At 36.8% G+C, this 20,667-nt stretch overlaps 1 protein-coding gene across 2 annotated transcripts in view; it reads left to right on the forward strand.

The window, feature by feature from the left end:
* LOC126975235 (Kv channel-interacting protein 4) overlaps positions 1 to 20,667 on the forward strand; it is a 251,112-nt gene that overhangs the window by 216,211 nt on the left and 14,234 nt on the right. For both annotated transcript variants that reach the window (XM_050823033.1, XM_050823032.1), the window contains one exon: positions 10,554 to 10,748. In XM_050823033.1, coding sequence (XP_050678990.1) covers positions 10,554 to 10,748 — 195 coding nt within the window. The remainder of the gene's footprint in view (positions 1 to 10,553; positions 10,749 to 20,667) is intronic.

A 20,667-nucleotide genomic window follows, 5' to 3' on the forward strand; every position in this document is an offset into this window, starting at 1 on the left:
AGCAACACCACGGCACCCCGCTCCACGCTTAACGTGGACTTTTGTAACATCCGGGGAATTCACTCCAACTTAAACGCCGACCACCACCACCTTGAGACGGCGCAGCCGGCCTTGTGTTTCCTTACGGAGACGCAGATATCTCGACCTAGCGATACGTCATATTTAACGTACCCCGGGTACAAAATTGAGCATAATTTCATGCCTCATGCCGGGGTATGTGTGTACGTTAGGGAGGATATCTGCTGTCGCCGTCTCGGCAATTTTGAGGGTAGGGACCTGTCTACTCTCTGGCTCCGCGTAGATTTAGAGGACCGCGTCCGCATCTATGCGTGTGTCTACAGGTCCCATAGTGGTAACGCAGAAACGGATCACCTCATGGGCTGCGTTCAAGCGGCATTTGACGACGTGCTTGCTCAGATCCCCTCCGCTGAAATCGTAGTCTTGGGTGATTTCAACGGGCACAATGCCGAATGGCTTGGATCACGTACTACAGACTACGCAGGGCGATCTGTGCATAATTTTGCATTGGCGTATGGTCTGTCACAATTGGTTGAGTCGCCAACGCGGCTCCTGGATGTGGATAGCCACATGCCGTCCTTATTAGATCTTCTGCTGACTACACATCCCGATGGTTACCAGGTCTCTGTCGACGCCCCTCTCGTAACGTCCGACCATTGCCTGGTCAGGAGTGTAGTGCCTATCCGACGCCAACGTCGAAGACCACCAGCGACCCGCCGCGTTTGGCACTACAAGTCAGCAGATTGGGATAGGATGCGTTCCTTTTTTGCATCCTACTCTTGGGGCAGGGTTTGTTTCCCTTCGGATGATCCTAGTGCCTGCGCCGTCGCAGTAGCCGATGTGATACTGCAGGGCATGGATATTTTTATAGCAAGCTCTGTAGTACCGATCGGTGGCAGATCACAGCCCTGGTCCGATGCGTCAGTTAAAGCAGCATCTGACTGCAAAAAACAGGCGTATCGAACTTGGGTTGCGGCGCTGGGCTCAAAGGATCCGAACTGCAAAGCTCTGAAGAGGAAATATAACCGTGCCTCCAGATTTTTTAAGCGGCAAATCGTCCGTGCGAAATCGAAGCACATCGTCAAAATTGGCGAGCAGCTTTCCAGCTACCCGACCTGAACACGCAAGTTCTGGTCGTTGTCGAAAGCTGCTCTTGGTAACTTCAACCAGCCGTCCATGCCGCCGTTGCACATGAGAAATGACACCCTGGCCCATACGGCAAAAGAGAAAGCCGATCTCCTGTGCACTCTTTTTGCCAACTCGACTCTTGACGACAACGGAAAAACACCGCCGACCATCCGCAGTGTCAGAGCTCCATACCTGAAGTACAGTTCCGACAGAAGACTGTTAGGTGAGCTCTGTTTTCGTTGGACGTCAGGAAGTCATGCGGGCCGGATGGCATTTCTCCAATCGTGCTTAGAACGTGTGCCCCTGAGTTGACGCCGGTGCTAACGCGTTTATTCCGGCACTCTTATTCAAAAGGCGCAGTCCCTGATTCATGGAAGTCAGCCCTTGTCCATCTGATCCCAAAAAAAGGAGACAGTTCAGATCCGGCAAACTACAGGCCTATTGCTATTACCTCCCTACATCTCCCATGGAGAGCATAATTAACCGCCAGCTCTTGATATACCTTGAGGGTCACCAGTTGATCAACGACCGGCAGTACGGCTTTCGCCATGGTCGGTCGACTGGTGATCTTCTGGTATACCTAACACATAGATGGGCGGCGGCTATTGAAAGCAAGGGGGAAGGCCTGGCAGTTGGTCTGGATATAGCGAAGGCCTTTGATCGTGTATGGCACAAGGCGCTCCTCGCAAAACTTCCATCATTTGGGCTTCCCGAGAGCTTATGCAAGTGGACCTCCAGCTTCCTCACTGGGCGCAGCATACAGGTCGTTGTCGACGGTTATTGCTCGAATCCCAAGCTCGTGAACGCTGGAGTGCCCCAAGGCTGTGTGCTATCTCCCACGCTGTTTCTTCTGCATATCAATGATATGTTGGACACCGCGAACATGCATTGCTATGCAGACGACAGCTCTGGTGATGCCGTACACACGGACCATGCAGGTCTCTCTCGGGAAAACGTCGAGCAGTGCCGGGAGAAACTTGTGTCTTCTATCGAGTCCTCTCTCGAGAAGGTCGCGGAATGGGGTAAGTTAAACCTTGTCCAATTTAACCCCCAGAAGACTCAAGTTTTCGCGTTTACCACTAAAAAAGCCCCCTTTGCCGTATCACCGCTCTTCGAGAACACTTCCCTTAAAGCCTCGCCTAGTATCGGAATACTGAGTCTCGAAATCTCGAGCAATTGCCAATTCCGCGGCCATCTGGAGGGCAAAGCCAAATTGGTTTACGGATCTAGACTTCTGGTCCGTTCGAGGGATGCTGTACAGCGGGTCCAAAACGCTTGCGCGAGATATATTTGGGATATTCCTCCACGCAATGACATTACTCCATATTTGATAAAATATAAGGTTTTTAATATCGAGAATAGAAGACGCCTGCATTTCGCAGCTCTACTTTTCAATGTGCACACATCTAAGGCATATTTATATAACAAATTGAACTGGTTGAGCAATACTAATACCTTGTACTACACCAGAGCGCCGCTATACGGTCTTCTGTCTTTTAGTCGGCATCACACTGTTGCTTTCTAAGGTACTTTTAGTTAAAACGCAACTAAGTGTTGGAACAAAATACCGCCATCTTTCAAAGCCTCCTTATCTGTTAATTCCCTTAAATTAAAAATGAAAACTTATCCATTAAGTGAATATCGAAGTCTTCTAGCATAAGTTGCGTTCAAAGAGACTAGGAGCTTTTTGTTTTGTTTTATCTTATTATTTGTCATTATTAGGTATTTTTAATTATAATTACTCTTTTTATGTTTGTTCTTGTTTTTAAGTTTAGTTTAGTAGTTAATTGTTGTAAGTAAAATTAGTATAGTAATACAGTAATTCAGGCGAGGTTTCCCCCTTGAGGTTCATGTGTCACGAGGGGTCACAGAAGATCAGCGTTGCGACACGTATTTGTGTTGAAACAAATGCTGAGTGGCTCCTTTTTTAAACACTACGCGTTTTTATATTTGTATATTTTTAAGTTGCTTAATTTTGCTATTTGTATGTGTGTTGAAATAAATGTATTTTCTTTCTTTCTTTCAAATACTCAATGCCTGATATGAGTAAGTACCTACAAAAAAAAGTATATATAAATTTATACATAAAAATACAAGAGTTATTAAGTACAGTAGGTGTACATAAATCCACACATGCCGTAAATAAATTAAGATATTGCGAATATTAGTTGCGCGCATTTTTTATTTATTATAAAAATTATAATAACTTTAATAAAAAAAAATATGAAGCAGAGTTTATGGTAATAGGATCATCGAGTGTGGTAGACGTTCACGAGCTTGACACATGGACCAGTCACCGCCTCCCTTGACCATATTTTAGTGAAGGGAACGACCCGCCCCACGCCGCTGCTACAAACAGAGACATTTAAGCGAGCCAGACGAGCCTGTCACGAGAATTCAACGGTGTAACAAAAAATGTTCGCTATACTTAAACCGTATTTTGATTGTATTGAGATGTATGTGTGTCTGTATGTATGTATATAATAAATTCGGGAAGTGTATTGAACCATTGGGGTGGCAAGTATTAAGTAGCTTGTATCAACAGTTTTTTTGTGAATATGACATGAGTTCGTCGCCGCAGCCTTTGTTATGTGAAGAAGTGACGAGACAATAATAATACTACGTTCACCTGACAATCAGTGATCAATGTATCAAGTGCCGGGGTTGGATCAGCGGCACTCATCACTTTAACACTGATATCTATAAAGCGTACTTACTTTACTAATTACATTCAGTAAGCCTTTAACTAAGACCTTTTGAATCGTCACTACAAATATTTCTTTTATAGTACTGAATTTACCATAATGTTTGGAAAAAGTTAAGCTCGCGAGAAGAACATACATATAAGAAACTCAACGGCCACTATATTCAATCAAATAGAGTATTTTACAATGGCTGTAATATACATAACAAATTAGTTTGTAAGACATAAGATGTTAAGTCTCATTAGCCCAATAAGACTTGTCTTTGAAACCGAAACACAATAATGCTTGTACATTACTACTTCACGACAGACAAAGGTTCTGTTGTGGAACCTGTACAACTGGCATTACTTGACCTGTATAAAGAAGTCTTCCACGGATCTCACCAATCTAACAAATAGATAAACCATCATTAATTTAAAAACAAACAGTAGAATAACCAAAAAACAGGTTTTTAAAAACCCAAACTATAATAATAATAATAAAACCTATTAATTTCCAATCTACTATTAAATTACATTCTTACAGTTAGATTACATCTATTATAATAAATATTACTTATTGTTAGCATTATTTACATAGATAAGAAAAAAAATATATAATTTTTATTTGTATTAATGACTGTTGTTATGTACTGTCTTTATCATTATTGATTGGAACCCCTTCTTGGGTATAGGCCTCCTCCAGCTTGTTCCATCACTCTCTGTCCATTGCTATCTTTTTCCATAAATATCCTGCTGTCGCTTGAATGTCTTCTATTCACCTTTTCCTAGGACGTGCTATTCTCCTTTTTCCTATTGGCCCTTCCCATAGCTGCCTCTGAGGTCCATCTATTGTTTCTACATCTTGTTATATGTCCAGCCCACATCCACTTCTGTTTCAGAGCGTAATGCAAGGAATCTACAACCTTTGTTTTTCTACGTATCCCTTCACTTTTTACTTTATTTATTCTTTTTATTTTTAGTACGCTCCTTTCTATTGCTTTCTGGCATGAGACAAGTTTAGTTTATTTTTTTTTTGTATTGTGAGAGTAGGTAAAACACAGGTATCTAAGACGGTTTTCTTTAGGTGGAGGGGAATTTCTCCTTTTAGGATTTCCTTAAGGGACCAGAACTTTTTCCGGCTCATGTTAATAAACTAAAAAGTGAAAAATATTTTAGCTTCGAATAATGTAATTGAGTAACACAAAATTGTTATTTTATTTATTAATTGTTTTATTCACAAATGTAGAGTAATTTTGAAGGTAATATCTTAAAATATACCCCAACTGAATTGTCTTCGGTCCTTGATAGTTTGAATTCAATCCAAAATTTTGTGTGTGTGTTACAATCATATTCAAAGTTTACGTAACTACTAACACACGTGTGAAGCTAGTATAAGTGTGTTAAAAATAACTCAAATATTAAATACAAAACCCAGGCTTTATTTTAATTGGCATCAAAGTTTTATTTACTTAATACAAAAACACAACACAACCATTCATAACTGGTAAATAATAAAAGGTTATGAAAAATGTTTCAAACCTCAACCAACAAACATTTATTAAAATCAAAAACGATTTAAAATATTATATGGAAGGTCAGTGTATAAATTTATTTTGTATACCCTCTAATATTAGACTATACTTGGCTTCATGAGAAGCTCAGATAATGGCGTTATATTCTAACTGGCTTCTAACCAAAGCGTTATATAAATTATTAATAATAGCCTTAATGTTCGAAAATCCATCTGCTCGTCTACGTGTTAGTTAAACAATGTTGGATTACGAGCTTTGGAGAAAGTAATAACTAAACATTTTGAGGTGTTAAACTGCAACAAATTGTTTTTACTCCAGGCTGGAATGCTGTCGATGTCACTGTGTAATTTCTCACAGTCATTCTTTTCTTTTATTGGTAATGATAGTTTAAGATCATCGGCGAAGAGCAAGCACTTCGCATACTGAACTACCTTAGGAAGAGCATCAATGATCAGAATAAACTCTAATGGTCCCAGATTACTGCCTTGAATTACACCGGATCTGGTAAAATAAGTCGTTGATGTATAACCAGCATAATTGACATACTGCTGTCTATCAGCCATATAGCTGGACCTAAAGTTTAGTAGTTGCGGCGTGAATCCAAATCCAGCTAACTTTTTCATCAGCACATCGTTGTGGACTAGATCAAATGTTTTTTTTTATAATCACAGTAGGCTGCATCGACCTGTCCCGTGTCCGCCACCATTAACTACTAGAATTATATCAACCATGTGGGTTAATAGATTGCTTGTGGTGTTTTTTTGTGGTCTAAACCCATCTTGAACATCTGACAATTAAGATTGTACTTGTGCTAAAATGTCCTTTTGAATTACTGACTCAAAAACCTTTGCAGGAGCTGGCAAGATTTCCACAGATCTACAATCGTCTACTCTACTGCTACCCCTAAATTCTTTATTTCTTAATTACAATTTTTTTTATTCTTAATAGTACATAAAATCACTTATTGAACGTCAAAAACTACCACCCATTCCTATAGGAATGCCTCAGACCTGAGAACAATGGGCGTTACAAACTAAGCGGGCTTTTTTTTCATAAAAAAATTGTTTACAAGGTAACATCGTACAATTAAAGTTATTATTTAATGGCCTGGGAGCGGTCGCTGTATTCCCAGTGGTGTCATTAAGAAAGTCATTTATGTTATAGTAACCTTTACCATACAAATCTTTTTTAACAATTCGTTTGAATATATAATACTTATGTTATGAACATTTTCTGGGATCTTGTTGTAAAAGCATATACATCAAGCCACAAAAGACTTACTAACTCGACTTAGCCGAGTAGTAGGCATTATAAGTTTATGTCTGTTCCTGATGTTAACATTATGGTCATGACAGTTTCTAGCAAAGTCACTTATGTGCCAATGTACACATATTACATTTTCATTAATATATTGAGAACCAACAGTCAAGATGTTAATTTCTTTAAATTACCATAGGAAATACGTAAGTAAGTAAGAAATGACCAAAGTAAACTAATCGCGCCGTATCTATGTCCGTTAATTATCTAATCTCTTTAACCGCGTATGTTGCAGAATTAAGGCTGTTCGCACGTGGAACACCATTGTAATAACTTTTTGGGTACCGGAACTACCCGACTAATGTTCCAGCACTCGGGATATATAGCTGCTTTTAAAGACAAGTTATAAATATGAGCAGTGTCTCCACCAACACTAGCTGGCAAGCATTTAATATATATGGAGGTTTATAGTCAGAACCTGCCGATTTTGGCTTAAGTTGAGTTATCGCACTCAGCACGTCACTTAGCTGTAACTCCCTAATATGAACTCTTGCAGCTTCTTTGTCACAGTGCGCTTCCTTTATTGGATCGGTTATCATCTAAATTTAGTTTCTGCTGGATATAAACTGATCTAAAAAAACTCCGCAAATTCATTCACGCTTTTCTGTGCAGTCATCACCTCCACATTGCATTTAATCAAAGATTTTTTTTTACTAGCCCTACTTTTGTTTATAAAATTCCAAAAAAATACTTTGGATCCTCTATTAAATGCGATTCTAACCACTAACGATATTGATCATAGGCCAATACAATCGTATATTTAACTTTCGATATACATGAATTAAATATAATAATATTTTATTCTTATAAGTTTTCCAAAATCAGGGCAATAAACTATATTGGTTACTTGACCAGTAACTATCAACCCAGATAAACACAACGATACAGCTTCCTATTGTCTGGAGCACATTGTGTGGTCACAAAGCACTGAACATTTTATCGATAAAACACTAAAACCCTATGAAGGGATACTAGGGAAGCTTTTATCTTATTTCTTTATTCTGTGGAGTATGTTTATGTATTGATAACAAAGAGGTTTTATGTGTATTAGTTAAAAATATATTCGAATTAATGTCTCCATTACTTATATACCTTATGTATTATTTGTTAGCTTAAAATTAAAGCAATATTAATAGAAACTCTAGTACAGAACGGGTTCGAATAAATATTTGATAATTTCTTTATTCATGTCTTAAAACTCACGGATTTTAAGTATGTGGTAAGATTTTTGTACAGGGCAACATCAGATCGCGATAAAAACTTTTTTTTAACTTCCCATCTAATACCCTTCTTAAAATTGATAACTTTTAAGAATTCGGTTAAAAGTTATTGGTTTTAAACCTTTTTCTAAAATCGAGTTTTCATTAGATCTCGACGTTTTAAGGTCCTAGGAAGCTTCCCTGATATTCCCGCGATGTTGTACGTACGTCTGTATGTATGTATGTGTTTGTGTGTGTATGTACATAAAGCAGAAAGGCTCTACCGATTTCATCGCGGTTGGCGCCATTCTAAAAGGCTTGACCAAACTGAGACTTTGAATACAACTCTGACTGATTCGGACCCGTAATTTTAAGAAATCTTAAAAAAAATTAGAATATTTTTTTTTTCATTATGGGTTTTCTGGAATTTTAAACAGCTTTACAGATCTCAAGCTTGCTTAATCGTCCTAAAATCCGGTCTTAACATCAAAAAACCACGTTGATTGCCACCAAGTCGGTCAAAATCGTTTGATTCGTTCGTGAGTTATCGTTTTCGACAGAAAACTGAACTTGTGTTTTTTCGGAATTATTTCGAAATTCTGAGTTTGAACAGTTAAAACTTCAAATATTATTTATGGGGCTCAAAAAACTCGAATGCAAAACCAGGTGAAAATCGGTTCATTCATTCAAAAGTTATTGCCGTTTGAAAAAATCAAAAAATTGTGTTTTATCAAACTTTTATCAGACATGATTTTCAGAATGATATTTTCGAGTTACTCCTTTGATCAAATGCAAGGGCTTGACCAAACTGAGATTTTTAATACAATTTGGACCGGTTTTGAGACATCTCAAAACAACTGTGAAACAAAATTTTCTAAATTTGTTTTTTTTTGGAATACTTTTTAAACGGCTTTACCGATGGACTGTAAGCTGCGTGATAATCGGTTTATTCATTCAAAAGTATTTGCGGTCTAAAAATTTTGAAAATAGGGTTTTATTTAATTTTAACCAGACTTTTTCTTTTTTCGAAGAGCTCAAAAACATAGAACAAAACAACTTAAATTATATAAATCGTCATAAGTATAATTTTCGTCGTTTAGGTATGGAATTAGCGGAAAGTTGCAGGGATGGCCTTTAGGGTCAAACGTTTTCCTATTTTTTTTTTTCACCCAATATTTTCTTGTATATACGGCCTATCAAGATGTACCTTGCTAAAGGCTGACTACACTCCTGTGATACCCCGTGTGCCCATTTGTCCTCCTCATCCATAAGAAAATGTTATAAAAGCATGGGAAATAAGGTGATGGACAATAAAATGAAACATATTGCAAATAAAATAGAAATCATTTATTCAAACATCAAAATAATGCAGAATTTTATTAGAAGAATCGTATTTTATACAAATACTAGCCGACCCGGCAAACGTTGTTTTGCCATATAAATTATTTTAAGTGATCGACCGTTCTTCGGGTTAATATATTAATATAAATACAAATTCAAATATTGTTATTCAAAGTAGGATTTAATATCATTTATTGAATGTCAAAGACTACCACTTTGATACTCAAAAAATAAAAACGAAGTAATCCCTCATAATTAACTATTCAACACAATATTATGGTCAGAGAAGTTAAGTTTTCATTTGTATAGATCTTTTGCTTGCTAGTCGATAAGAGATGGCGCTAGTTGTATTCATTAGTAACAATCACACTTCTTTTATATTTTGTATAATTCACACTATAGTTTTACAGATTATAGCCTTTTTGTTATTCTGGTGTGTAAGCTATATTATTGTAAAGTTTCATCAAAATCTATTCAGTAGTTTTTGCGTTAAAGAAGTTCAAACATACATCCAGACATATAAACTTTCACATTTATAATATTAGTAGAAATTACTCTGCTGTCAGATAGACCTTTTTATTCTCCACGCGCCAAAAATGATTCTTCTTTTAAGCGGTTGTTAGTCAGATACACAAAACGCTACAAAATCCCAACAAGATGTAATGAGTAGATAAGTGAGTGTAATTCTGCAGAGAGAATATGTATAATCGTAACAATTTGCTATTGTTTCATTATCACAAGCCTTCTGTAGCATTATGAGGGATCAAGTAGCTTTAGACGATCAAGATGTTAGCATAAGATGTTAACACTAGCAAATGTAACGCTCATCTGAAGCATCTAACATAATACAAATATCGTATTCATTATCAAAGACATAACATAAAATGGAGCTTCAATCTAGTTAGAATATTCTATTTGAGCATTAAATATTTTTTTAGCATTGACTATCTGTTAGACTGGTTTCCTCAACAGCCAGGCCGATTTCGACGGAACTTTTAATAGGAGATAACTCAGGTTATAAGGCGTAACTCAAACTGAAAGTTTTATGATGAAAATTAATTAGGGTTCTGCACAAGAAATATAATGCATGAAATTGTAAAAGTTGACCTTTGAGATTGTCACGTAAAAGAGTGCAATGTCGCGGGTGACCGGCTTCTGCTATTTTATTGTAATACTAGTGACAAGCTTCGCACTTTAATATGCCTCAGTAGCATAAGTCCAACTTGTACGTACTCTTTAAAAAAAATAACAGACGCAGGATGTTAACGATTTTATTATGTAAATAGATAGATTCAAACACTCGTAGATAAACAGTTTATCACATAATTTCAGATTCGGAGCTGGAGGAGTTGGGTGAACAGCTGCCACGATACCGGCCGGACTCCATCGCAGCATTACGCAAACTGACGCGCTTTAGCGAGCCGGAGCTCAAGAGACTCTACCGCGGTTTCAAAGCAGAGTGTCCCACAGGCGTTGTGCGAGAGGAAACATTCAAACTTATTTATTCACAGTTTTTCCCGCAAGGAGGTAAGTCTTTATTGTGGAATAAAGGTCCACTAGCTCGCTAGGTCAACGCAGATCCAAATCCGTACCGACACCACACAATTATAAAGAACAATAAATGCAGTTACATATTGATTTGTACGAATTCGCTCACTGCATCTATTTTGTAGAGACTGAAGCGGTCGGCGAGTGGTCCTTTGGTTTATAATCTGCTGCCGACATGCTGGCTTTATAATTTTAATGCGCAATACCAACATACAATACCGACTGCGCGACATTAACTGGTAACAACTCGGTGCTCATCCGTGGATCACTTCCTAGATTGCAAGGCGATCGCAATCAGGGCCTAAGTGGGCAAACGGTTATTAAGATACATACATTAGTGCTAAATTGAACACCCAATAATCTTTTGCAACAACAACAGTATCACCAGGCTTGCTTACTATTGCGCGTATACTGTCGTTTTTTGGAAGCACTATCACCTCAAAATAGTTGAAGGTGCATTACAAATTAGTAGTCCATGGAAGAAACTTTCTTGACAGTCTGTTGACACTCATATCAGTATGGTGACGGTAGTAATATATACGATGCACTGCCAGCGGAAAGAACTAAGCATAAAAACTACCTACTCCCGATACTCCTCCCTTAAAACCCAGTTCCAGTCAAAAGGAAATATTGGTATAACCCAGAACATGGCCTATGATTTAAAAATATCCAACAACGAAAGTTTTTGAGAAGACTCTTAGGGCTATATTTCACCGTGACCCCATTGACACAACCAGTCACACCACCGTGGTGTCCTTAAGCTACCAAACTAGACACCAGAGTCATGACGTGTCCAAGCTGATCGCGCCACCAAATTCTTTGCGTAACCAAACGGACACCATGTGAGCAACTCCTTAAAGAACTGTATACATTTTGTTGGTAGCGGCGACTGGTTGTGCCACCGTTGTGTCCCGATGAAATATAGCCCCTAATGTAAGCTAAAAGTGTGTAAAGCGTTACTATTCTTCAAATACAGTTTCGCCGCCAATAATGGAGATTCGCAATCTAATTTTTTTGTTGCAGCTGTAAGTCCTAATTAAATTGATAGTGTATTTAACTATAGCCCATGTTAAGACATAATCTATAAATGAGTTTATTGCAAAATATCAGTAAAATCGCAACCACCACACACAACTACAGCGTTTGTAAACAAGGTAAGATCAACCTTCAAGTCGAGAGCATACTCACATCTAAATGGCCAAGAACGGATTTCTAGACCTCTGATATTACTGATATGTGCGGCTGGTTTGTTTTCCAGCAGGTAAGCGACCTGACGCTTTCTAATTTAATTTAGTGGTAATGATAAGAGTGAACATGAGTCCTATTTGAACCATTGTTTAAGTAATAAAAAATTAATTCGAAAGCTTAGAACTTTTGGTATATTTAAAAAGTGTCTAGGTACATATTATGTTTCTCTAATTTTATTAATTATATATTTATTGCGTGCTTCAGTGATGAGTATTTCGGTGACGCGAACCCATAAGATTTTTCCCTATTTAAGAACAGCTCCATATATTCCACACTTTGACAGCAAATATATTAAAATTTACCGTATAGAATGCTTTAAGAAAATACGCTATCTATTACACATTGGCGGCCTTAGGGGGTGGCGCTGTTACAGGGGCCTCGCGCAACAACCCAAGCAGAAGAGGGCTATTCGAGCTATTTATAACCTAGGTCCTAAAGAATCATTGAGAGCAAAATTCAAAGAAATTAACATCTTGACTTTTGCGTCTCAATATATTCTTGATAATATAATGTATGTTCATAGGCACATAAGTGAATTTGCTAGAAACTGTCATAACCATAATGTTAACACCAGGAACAGACATAAACATATTATGCCTACTACTCTGCTAACTCGAGTTAGTAAGTCTTTTGTGGGGCGATGTATATGCTTTTACAACCAGATCCCAGAAAATGTTCAAAATTAGTATTACTTTATTCAAAAGAACAGTTAAAAAACGTTTGTGTGGTAAAGGTTACTATAACATAAATGACTTTCTTAATGATAATTATGTTATAGCAACCTTAACCACAGATTGGGAATGGAGTGACCGGCCTCAGGCTATTAAATCATAAGTTTAATTGTACTTTGTAAACATATTTTTTCGATTAAAATGCCCGCTGAGTTTGTTGCGCCCATTCTTCGCAGGTCTGAGGCATTCGTTTTGGAATGGGTGGTAGTTTTTGACTTTCAATAAGTGATGTCACATCCTATTTTGAATAAAAATATTTGAATTTGAAGTTAATATTGTGCGAATTCAACATTGTGAAATTCAACTTTTCACGACTTCAACATTTTGGGATTCAACATTTTGCAAATCCAACATTGTGGTCCAGAAGGAAAAAATTGACTGAAGATTACCCCACTATCGAAATAGTTCTGAGAATTATGATATATCTGCTGAAAGATGTGTTTTAAGGCTTAAAATTATTAAAACATTTTTGAGGAATTCAATGAGACAAAATCGGCTTTCAGCCCTTGCTATTCTTTCAATCGGAAATGACGTAACTCATTCGTTAGATAATTAAAAGCCGTTAATATCAATTTAATAATTAATTAGATCTGTATTTGTTAATCTTGTAAGTGTAAAGTATTTTAAAAGTCAAATTTTATTTGAAACATGACATCTACCTTAACCAAACAACCAAACCTACTTTTGCATCACATACTTATCACGAAATACAAAGCGGCTCGCAAATACGTGCCGCCCGGAGCCTCGCAATGGGTAAGGCCGCCTCTGGTCTATATATATTATACATTTCCATTATTTTTACATTAACATGTCTTAAATTTTTAGCGTGATAATATTTAAATCTGTATTTTTTTATTCTTTTATTTATGTATTATTGTATATTTTTTTATTTATGGTTCTACTAGAATAAGCCCATATTATATTCTCAAAATTATACTAAAATTTTTGTGCGTTGGAATAGGGATGAAAACTTGTCACATCAACGTCAGCGTGATGTTAGATATACTTTTAATAAGAGGTTTTTCGAGTGATTTGAGATAATTTCAAGATTACTAACATCAAGCTTATCCCATTTTATCGTAAATGATAATCATTTACACTATAAAGCTTGAGTGGTTATTAATATTATCTATCTAAGAGACTACATAAGTGTTAAAAGAGTTTTATTTTATATAATATAGAAATAAGATGTTAAAACAATAATGGATTTATCTTCTTATTTAATATTTTATCTAACCTTTGATCATTTGCCACAGGAGCATCAACTTCAACGTTGTGCCAAACGCGCTGAACATGAATGAACTAATCGTTTATTGTTTAATAATATCTATAAAATTTAAGATTAATTTATTTTAATTGCCATTTAGCTTATAATTGTTTTGCCCTTTCTTTTATGTTATAATCGTTAAATAAGCTATACTCATAGCTACTAGGACTTACACAACTTATTTTTATTTTTAAATCACAATAATGGTATTGGATTGCAAATAAAACAAAATTGCAGTGATTGCCTTGGACAAAGTTGATGTGGAGCCGTCTTTCATAACTCATGATACCTCAAAAGGTAGGTATCAGTTGTATATCGTGCTACTGTTAGATATACCAACACATCCTCTGTCGAAGATCGATAGAGATCGGGACGGCCCCGTGCTATTAGAACAAATAAAAACAAGATTCCCACTAAGATTCTTCCGCGCAATGAAGACCTGAAGCTTGGAACTCAGACATACAAGACATGCCCTTAATCAATCGCTACAGTTAAAGAGACGATTGACATGGTTGTTGTCCTGATACCCGAGTGAAAAGTACAGAAATATCGTTTTTAATTTTTTTTATGTAATAGAAGACAAGAGAGACATATTCTCTTGCAACACCAGAGGAATCACAGGAGTGTTGCCGGCTTTTTAGAAAAATGTACGGGCTTTTTTTGAAGGTACTCACGGAAACACTGGTCAAGGAAGATCATACCACAGCTTGGTTGTACGTGGGAGTAAGTTTGTTGAAAACCGCACTGTGGAGGAACGTCACACACCCAGAGGGTGGGTATTATATCCTACATGTATGGCGTGTCGTACGGAGGTGGCATTCGGCGGTAGAAATGTCAAACAGCTCTTATCAACAGTCTCGGTATTAAATTCGATAGAAGACACACAATGAAGCGACGCAGACATCTCTACGCAACGCCAAGTGATCTAGCCGTTCTCAAAACACTGGATCCTCGACAATTAGAGGAACTCTGCGTTGCTGCGGTCCAATGGTTCAAGCTGATATTGGGAACCAAAATCCTTTTCACTGACGAAAGTATATGCTCATTACTCCAAATAAACTTCACGTGTGATCAAAAAGGTGCGACGTGGTCATCATCCTTCTCAAGAGCGTAGCTAGGATTATGATCAGGCGTAGATAAACCTAGAATATATCTAAGATAAATGTGAATCTAGATTCAGTCATTCAAAGTACAATCTTATCAAATTCGTCTGCCAATAGAATCATGTTATATTTCATTACGGTTTGTATTTTGCCCTTGCATACTCAGCCTGAATCAGCTTTTTGAAACACCAGTAACTCACTTAGGTACTTACAAACCTAACTGAATAAAATATTTACTAACTGAATAAATTATTTTTCATTTCTCACACTCGGAAAGTAATGTTTTTTTGTTTGATTTGTTTTTTTAATTTTGATCTGATTATTGGGTGGAAAATGCTGCCATGAACTTTAAAAATAGAACAGTTTTCAGCTATGAAGAGTTTTACGTAAAAAAAACTAATTTAAAGAAATGCCATGTGTCTTTCTAAACAGCCAGTGTGAGCTTAGCGCAAACTTCTTTGAACGGAATAAGCTGCAACAATTTCGCGGTGGGATAAATTGGCGGGATACTGATCTGTATTGTATCTGTGACAGAATTCAAAAAATAGGTAATAATCTTTTATGCTAAGATTTGAATATTAAAAATGAGTTCAAGCGATTCTGAAATGTTAACACCAGATTCAATTAGAGACAAGGCAAATTGTGTGTTATTGAAAATCTTTTGCCAGAAATCTCAAAAGAAAGATATATAAACACATACAATGGTTTTATGAAGTGGCGAGTAGAGAAGAATATAAAATCGTTTTCCGAAAGTGTATTTCTTAGATATTTTAATGGACTGTGTAGCAAACTACAGCCTTCTACGCTATGGAGCCGATATTCAATGCTCAAGAGTACACTTAGTGTAAAACACAATGTAAATTTGAAAAAAATCCATAATTTAACATCATTTTTGAAAAGACAGTCTCAGGGGTCTCATGAAGTGGTTTTTTTTTAAATAATGCTCCTGACGAGATATATTTGGCAGTGAAGGTAAGTTTCCCTAAGTATTTATGTATTTATTCTAAAAATGAACGTATTTATTACACAAATACTAAAAAATTACGTGTTTCACAGGTGGTATTGATACTCGGTATAAATGGCGCTTGCAGAAGCAGTGAACTCACAAATTTGACAATTAAGAACATTGAAAGTCAAGGCCAATTATTACTAGTAAAACTGAATAAAACAAAAACAATTATTCAGCGCTCGTTTGTAGTAAAAGAAGAGAAGAGTTTGCACAAATAGTAAAGAAATATCAAAAAATGAGACTTAGTGATGTAAAAACGGACCGTTTTTTTCTCAACTATCAGAAGGGAAAATGCTATAAACAAGTGATCAGTAAAAATAAAATCAAAGGTATGCCGATGCAGATAGCAACATATTTGAATTTACCAAACTGTGAGCAGTATACCGGACATTATTATAGACGAACGTCAGCAACACTTTTAGCCGATGCTGGGGCAAACATGACAACGTTAAAGACATGGAGGCTGGAAATCCAGCACAGTCGCCGAAGGCTACATTGAAGATACAGTCCAAAATATAACTAAAATTTCAACCAAATTAACTGAAACTATAAAAATACGCCCTAATTCGCTTCAGCCGACAACTTCCAGGGAGTATCCGCCATGAACTCCATCGTCTGATGAAATACCAGAGTCTCCCACTTTTACAGATATCCAGAACAGCCAAATTTGTCATAAACATTCCAAACAAAAATGTATCTTTTAATTTCACGATAGGACTATTCCTTTGACAATTAACTTTAAATACATAGAATATAAACTAATATAATTTTATCTAAACTATTTATTCATAATATATTAAGATTTAACACATGAAAAAAAAAGAAGAACCATATTTTGATTTATGTACCAATCCGTTCTATTAATTCCTTTTTTTTTCAGAATTTTTAAGTGTCGATGCAACGCGAGCGAAAATTAATTTGTTGTGGGCGCTTGTTTTTAATATTTGTCTTCACTTTCAAGTATAATAATATAGTACAGAGTTTGGATGGATAAACCATGTCATAGCACATTCGTAGTTTAGTTATATAGCTAAATGTTTAGCGTGGGTAAAATTGCCTTTTGGCGCCCTTTGGTCGATGGTTTTAATTATCGTATCGATGTTGCGAGCAAGAATTTATTTTTAATTTAATATTCTATTTGATAATTCAATTTCATTTTAATCCCGACATCCCTGCGCCTCTTAAATACATTAATTACAATAAGTATTACATTTTTCGTGTATTTGCCATTTTTATTTTTATTTCGAGCATATTACTCTAGCTGCGGCCGCGATTTTGTCCGTCTTAAATACATTTAGCGCTACCTCGGGAACTCTCAATAATTTCTGGATAAAAAATAGTAGATTGTTAACCGAGGGTCTAAAGAATCAATTCCAGAGGGATTTAGACGGCTATAGTCCGAGTAGGAATTGATTTTTTTACCCGTGTTAAACACTCTACTTTTCATTTCGAATATGAGGAAAATAAAACTATTTGTTTATCTAAACTATTCATACATAATATGTAATAATATTAGTAGTAAAACTAATTGTCAAATTAGGACAATTTATGTAGACTTTTTGAATTTTAAATATGGAGCTCACCGCGTAATTGTTGCGGCATATTCCGCTCAAAGAAGTTTGTGCTAAGTTCACACTGGCTGCTTAGAAAGTCACATGGCCGCAGCATTTTCTTTTATTAGTTTTTCTTTTACATACAACTCTACACAGCTGACAGCAGTTCTATTTTTAAAGTTCATTCCAGCCCTATGGTGGGAAGTAATTTGTATGAGTTTTTCCCTCTCTGTGGAGGGAAGCAACATTTTCTACCTAATAATCAGATCAAAACAACAATACTATCCGAGTGTGAGAAATTAAATAGTAGATTGTTAACCGAGGGTCGAAAGAATCCCCGAAGGAAGGAATTTCCCGAGGTATTTAGACGGCTATAGTCCGAGTAGGAGATGATTCTTTTACCCGTGTTAAACACTGTACTTTTCATTTCGAATAATATAAGGAAAATAAAACTAGTTGTTTATCTAAACTATTTATTCATAATATATTAATTTTAAAAGCGCCATCTATCGAGTCAAACTATTCCTACTGACAGCCCGTTAGTGCGTGAACAATTGGTCAATGTGTGCTTTACTAATCAAAATACTGAGCTAAATATGCCAAGCGTGGTTGACTGTTTACGATATGTGAATCAAAATCGGTTAAAGACCTTATACATACATACGCGTACCTTTTCTCTCTTGCTGTAGCTTTTTCTCTCTCGTGCGCTCTCTTAGTGTACCTATACTCTAGTATATTGTGAGTCTACATGTGGTACAAGATTTTTGCTGTGTTCGTTCGCTGTGTTTCCAGTATTCTTAAAATATAACGTAAGTATTGATACATGTGTATATTTTATGTGAATACGTAATATAAATTACAATAGTTTGTAAATTTAAATCTATGATTTAAATTCATGTTGTTCGTATACAGTTGTAGTTTTATATGAATTATATATAACACAGAGAGCGAGAGGATATTATCATTTTGTTTATATATAAATATTATATAATATGTAATATGTCGTCACTTGTCACTGGAAAGGCAAAATTACTAAAGCGCTAAAAGTGCATTTTACAGGAGAGTGATTCAAACATTTTTTTTTGTTCATATTTCATCTTTTTTTCTTGTATTCTAATTCTATTGTATTGTATTTCTATTCAAAAGGCGAAAAATCTTTATTAAATTAGTGTCTATGTTTTTAAATAGACATATTGCCTATTATTTTTTTTTTATGGAATAGGAGGACAAACGAACGTACGTGTCACCTGCTGTTAAGTGATCACCGCCGCCCACATTCTCTTGCAACACCAGAGGAATCACAAGAGCGTTGCCGGCCTTTAAGGAAGGTGTACGCGCTTTTTTTGAAGGTACCCATGTCGTATCGTCCCGGAAACACCGCACAAGGAAACTCATTCCAAAGCTTTGTAGTACGTGGAAGAAAGCTCCTTGAAAACCGCATTGTGGAGGACCGCCACACATCCAGATGGTGGGGATGATATCCTAACTTGTGGCGTGTCGTGCGAAGGTGGAATTTGGCGGCAGGAATCAGGTTAAACAGCTCTTCGGAACACTCCTCGTGATAAATGCGGTAGAAGACACACAATGAAGCGACGTCTCTACGCAACGCCAAATGATCCAGCCGTTCACAGAGCACTGGGTCCCCGACAATTCGAGCTGCTCTGCGTTGCACGCGGTCAAATGGATCGAGCTGATACTGGGGTGCGCCAGACCAGAGATGACAGCAATACTCCATGTGTGGCCGGACCGTGACAGTGCATGTGGAGGCGTCCAACATATCATTGATATGCAGAAATAACAGCGTGGGAGATAGCACACAATCTTTGGGAACTCCAGCGTTCATGGGCTTCGGGTTCGAGCAATAACCGTTGGGAACGACCTGTATGCTGCGCCAGGTAGCTGATGGCCCACTCACACAAAGCTCTTGGGAAGCCCAAATGATGGAAGTTTTGAGAGAAGCATATGTGTTATGTATACCAGAAGATCACCTACCGACCGTGGCGAAAGCCGTACTGTCGGTCGTTGATCAACTGGTGACCTTCTAGGTATACCAAGAGCTGGCAGTTAATTATGATCTCCATGATTTTGGAGAGCAGGGAGGTAAAAGCTGTAGTTTGCCGGATCCGAACTGTCTCCTTTTGTTTTGAATCGGATGTATCAGAGCTGACATCCATCAGTCCGGGACTACGCCTTTTGAATATGAGTGCCGGAATAAACGTACGAGCATTGGTGTCAACTCGGAGGCACACGTTCTAAACATGACGAGAGAAATGCCATCCGCCCGTTCCACTTCTTTACATTTAACGAAAAAACAGCTCACCGAACAGTTTTCTCTCTGAACTATATTTCAGGCGTTTCTAAGCTCTGACACCGCGGTATGCTGTGGTATGTTTCAATAAGAAAATATAAAGCAAACCCAGCTTGTTCAATGTTGCCATATTGTCACTTCAAATATCACGCGCCAATGTAAATGTCATCCAATTTAAAAAAGGACCATTGATATTCAGCAGAAGCCTTGATGCATATATTATGTAGCAGCCATGTTATATCAACTCTAGACACATAACGGTATACTGAATTTAATAGTTAGTCTTTATAGTACAGAACAATATCATTTTAAAAGAGGGAGAAAATTTTCTTTATAATATGTGTTCACAAAAATCGTCACGTTCGTAATAGTGATTTTTATAATTATAACACTAGAAATAAGGGATTGCTTGTAACTAACTCTAGTAGGCTTCATAAGATACATAATAGCTTTAAGGGTAAATGTATACACTTTTATAATAAAGTCCCAGCCACTGTTCAGGCATTATCTATAAATAAATTTAAATGTTTTATTTAAAAAATAGCCTTGTCGTAAATCATACTACTCCACAGCTAAATATCTAAGTGATCCGACAGCCTGAGACTCGATTATGTTTATTTTATAGGAATAGCAATGACATACAAATAAAATTTGAAAACAAAATTTTATGAACGATGCG

The sequence above is a fragment of the Leptidea sinapis genome, chromosome 35, assembly GCF_905404315.1.
Source record: "Leptidea sinapis chromosome 35, ilLepSina1.1, whole genome shotgun sequence".
In the NCBI taxonomy this organism is placed as follows: Eukaryota; Metazoa; Arthropoda; class Insecta; order Lepidoptera; family Pieridae; genus Leptidea; species Leptidea sinapis.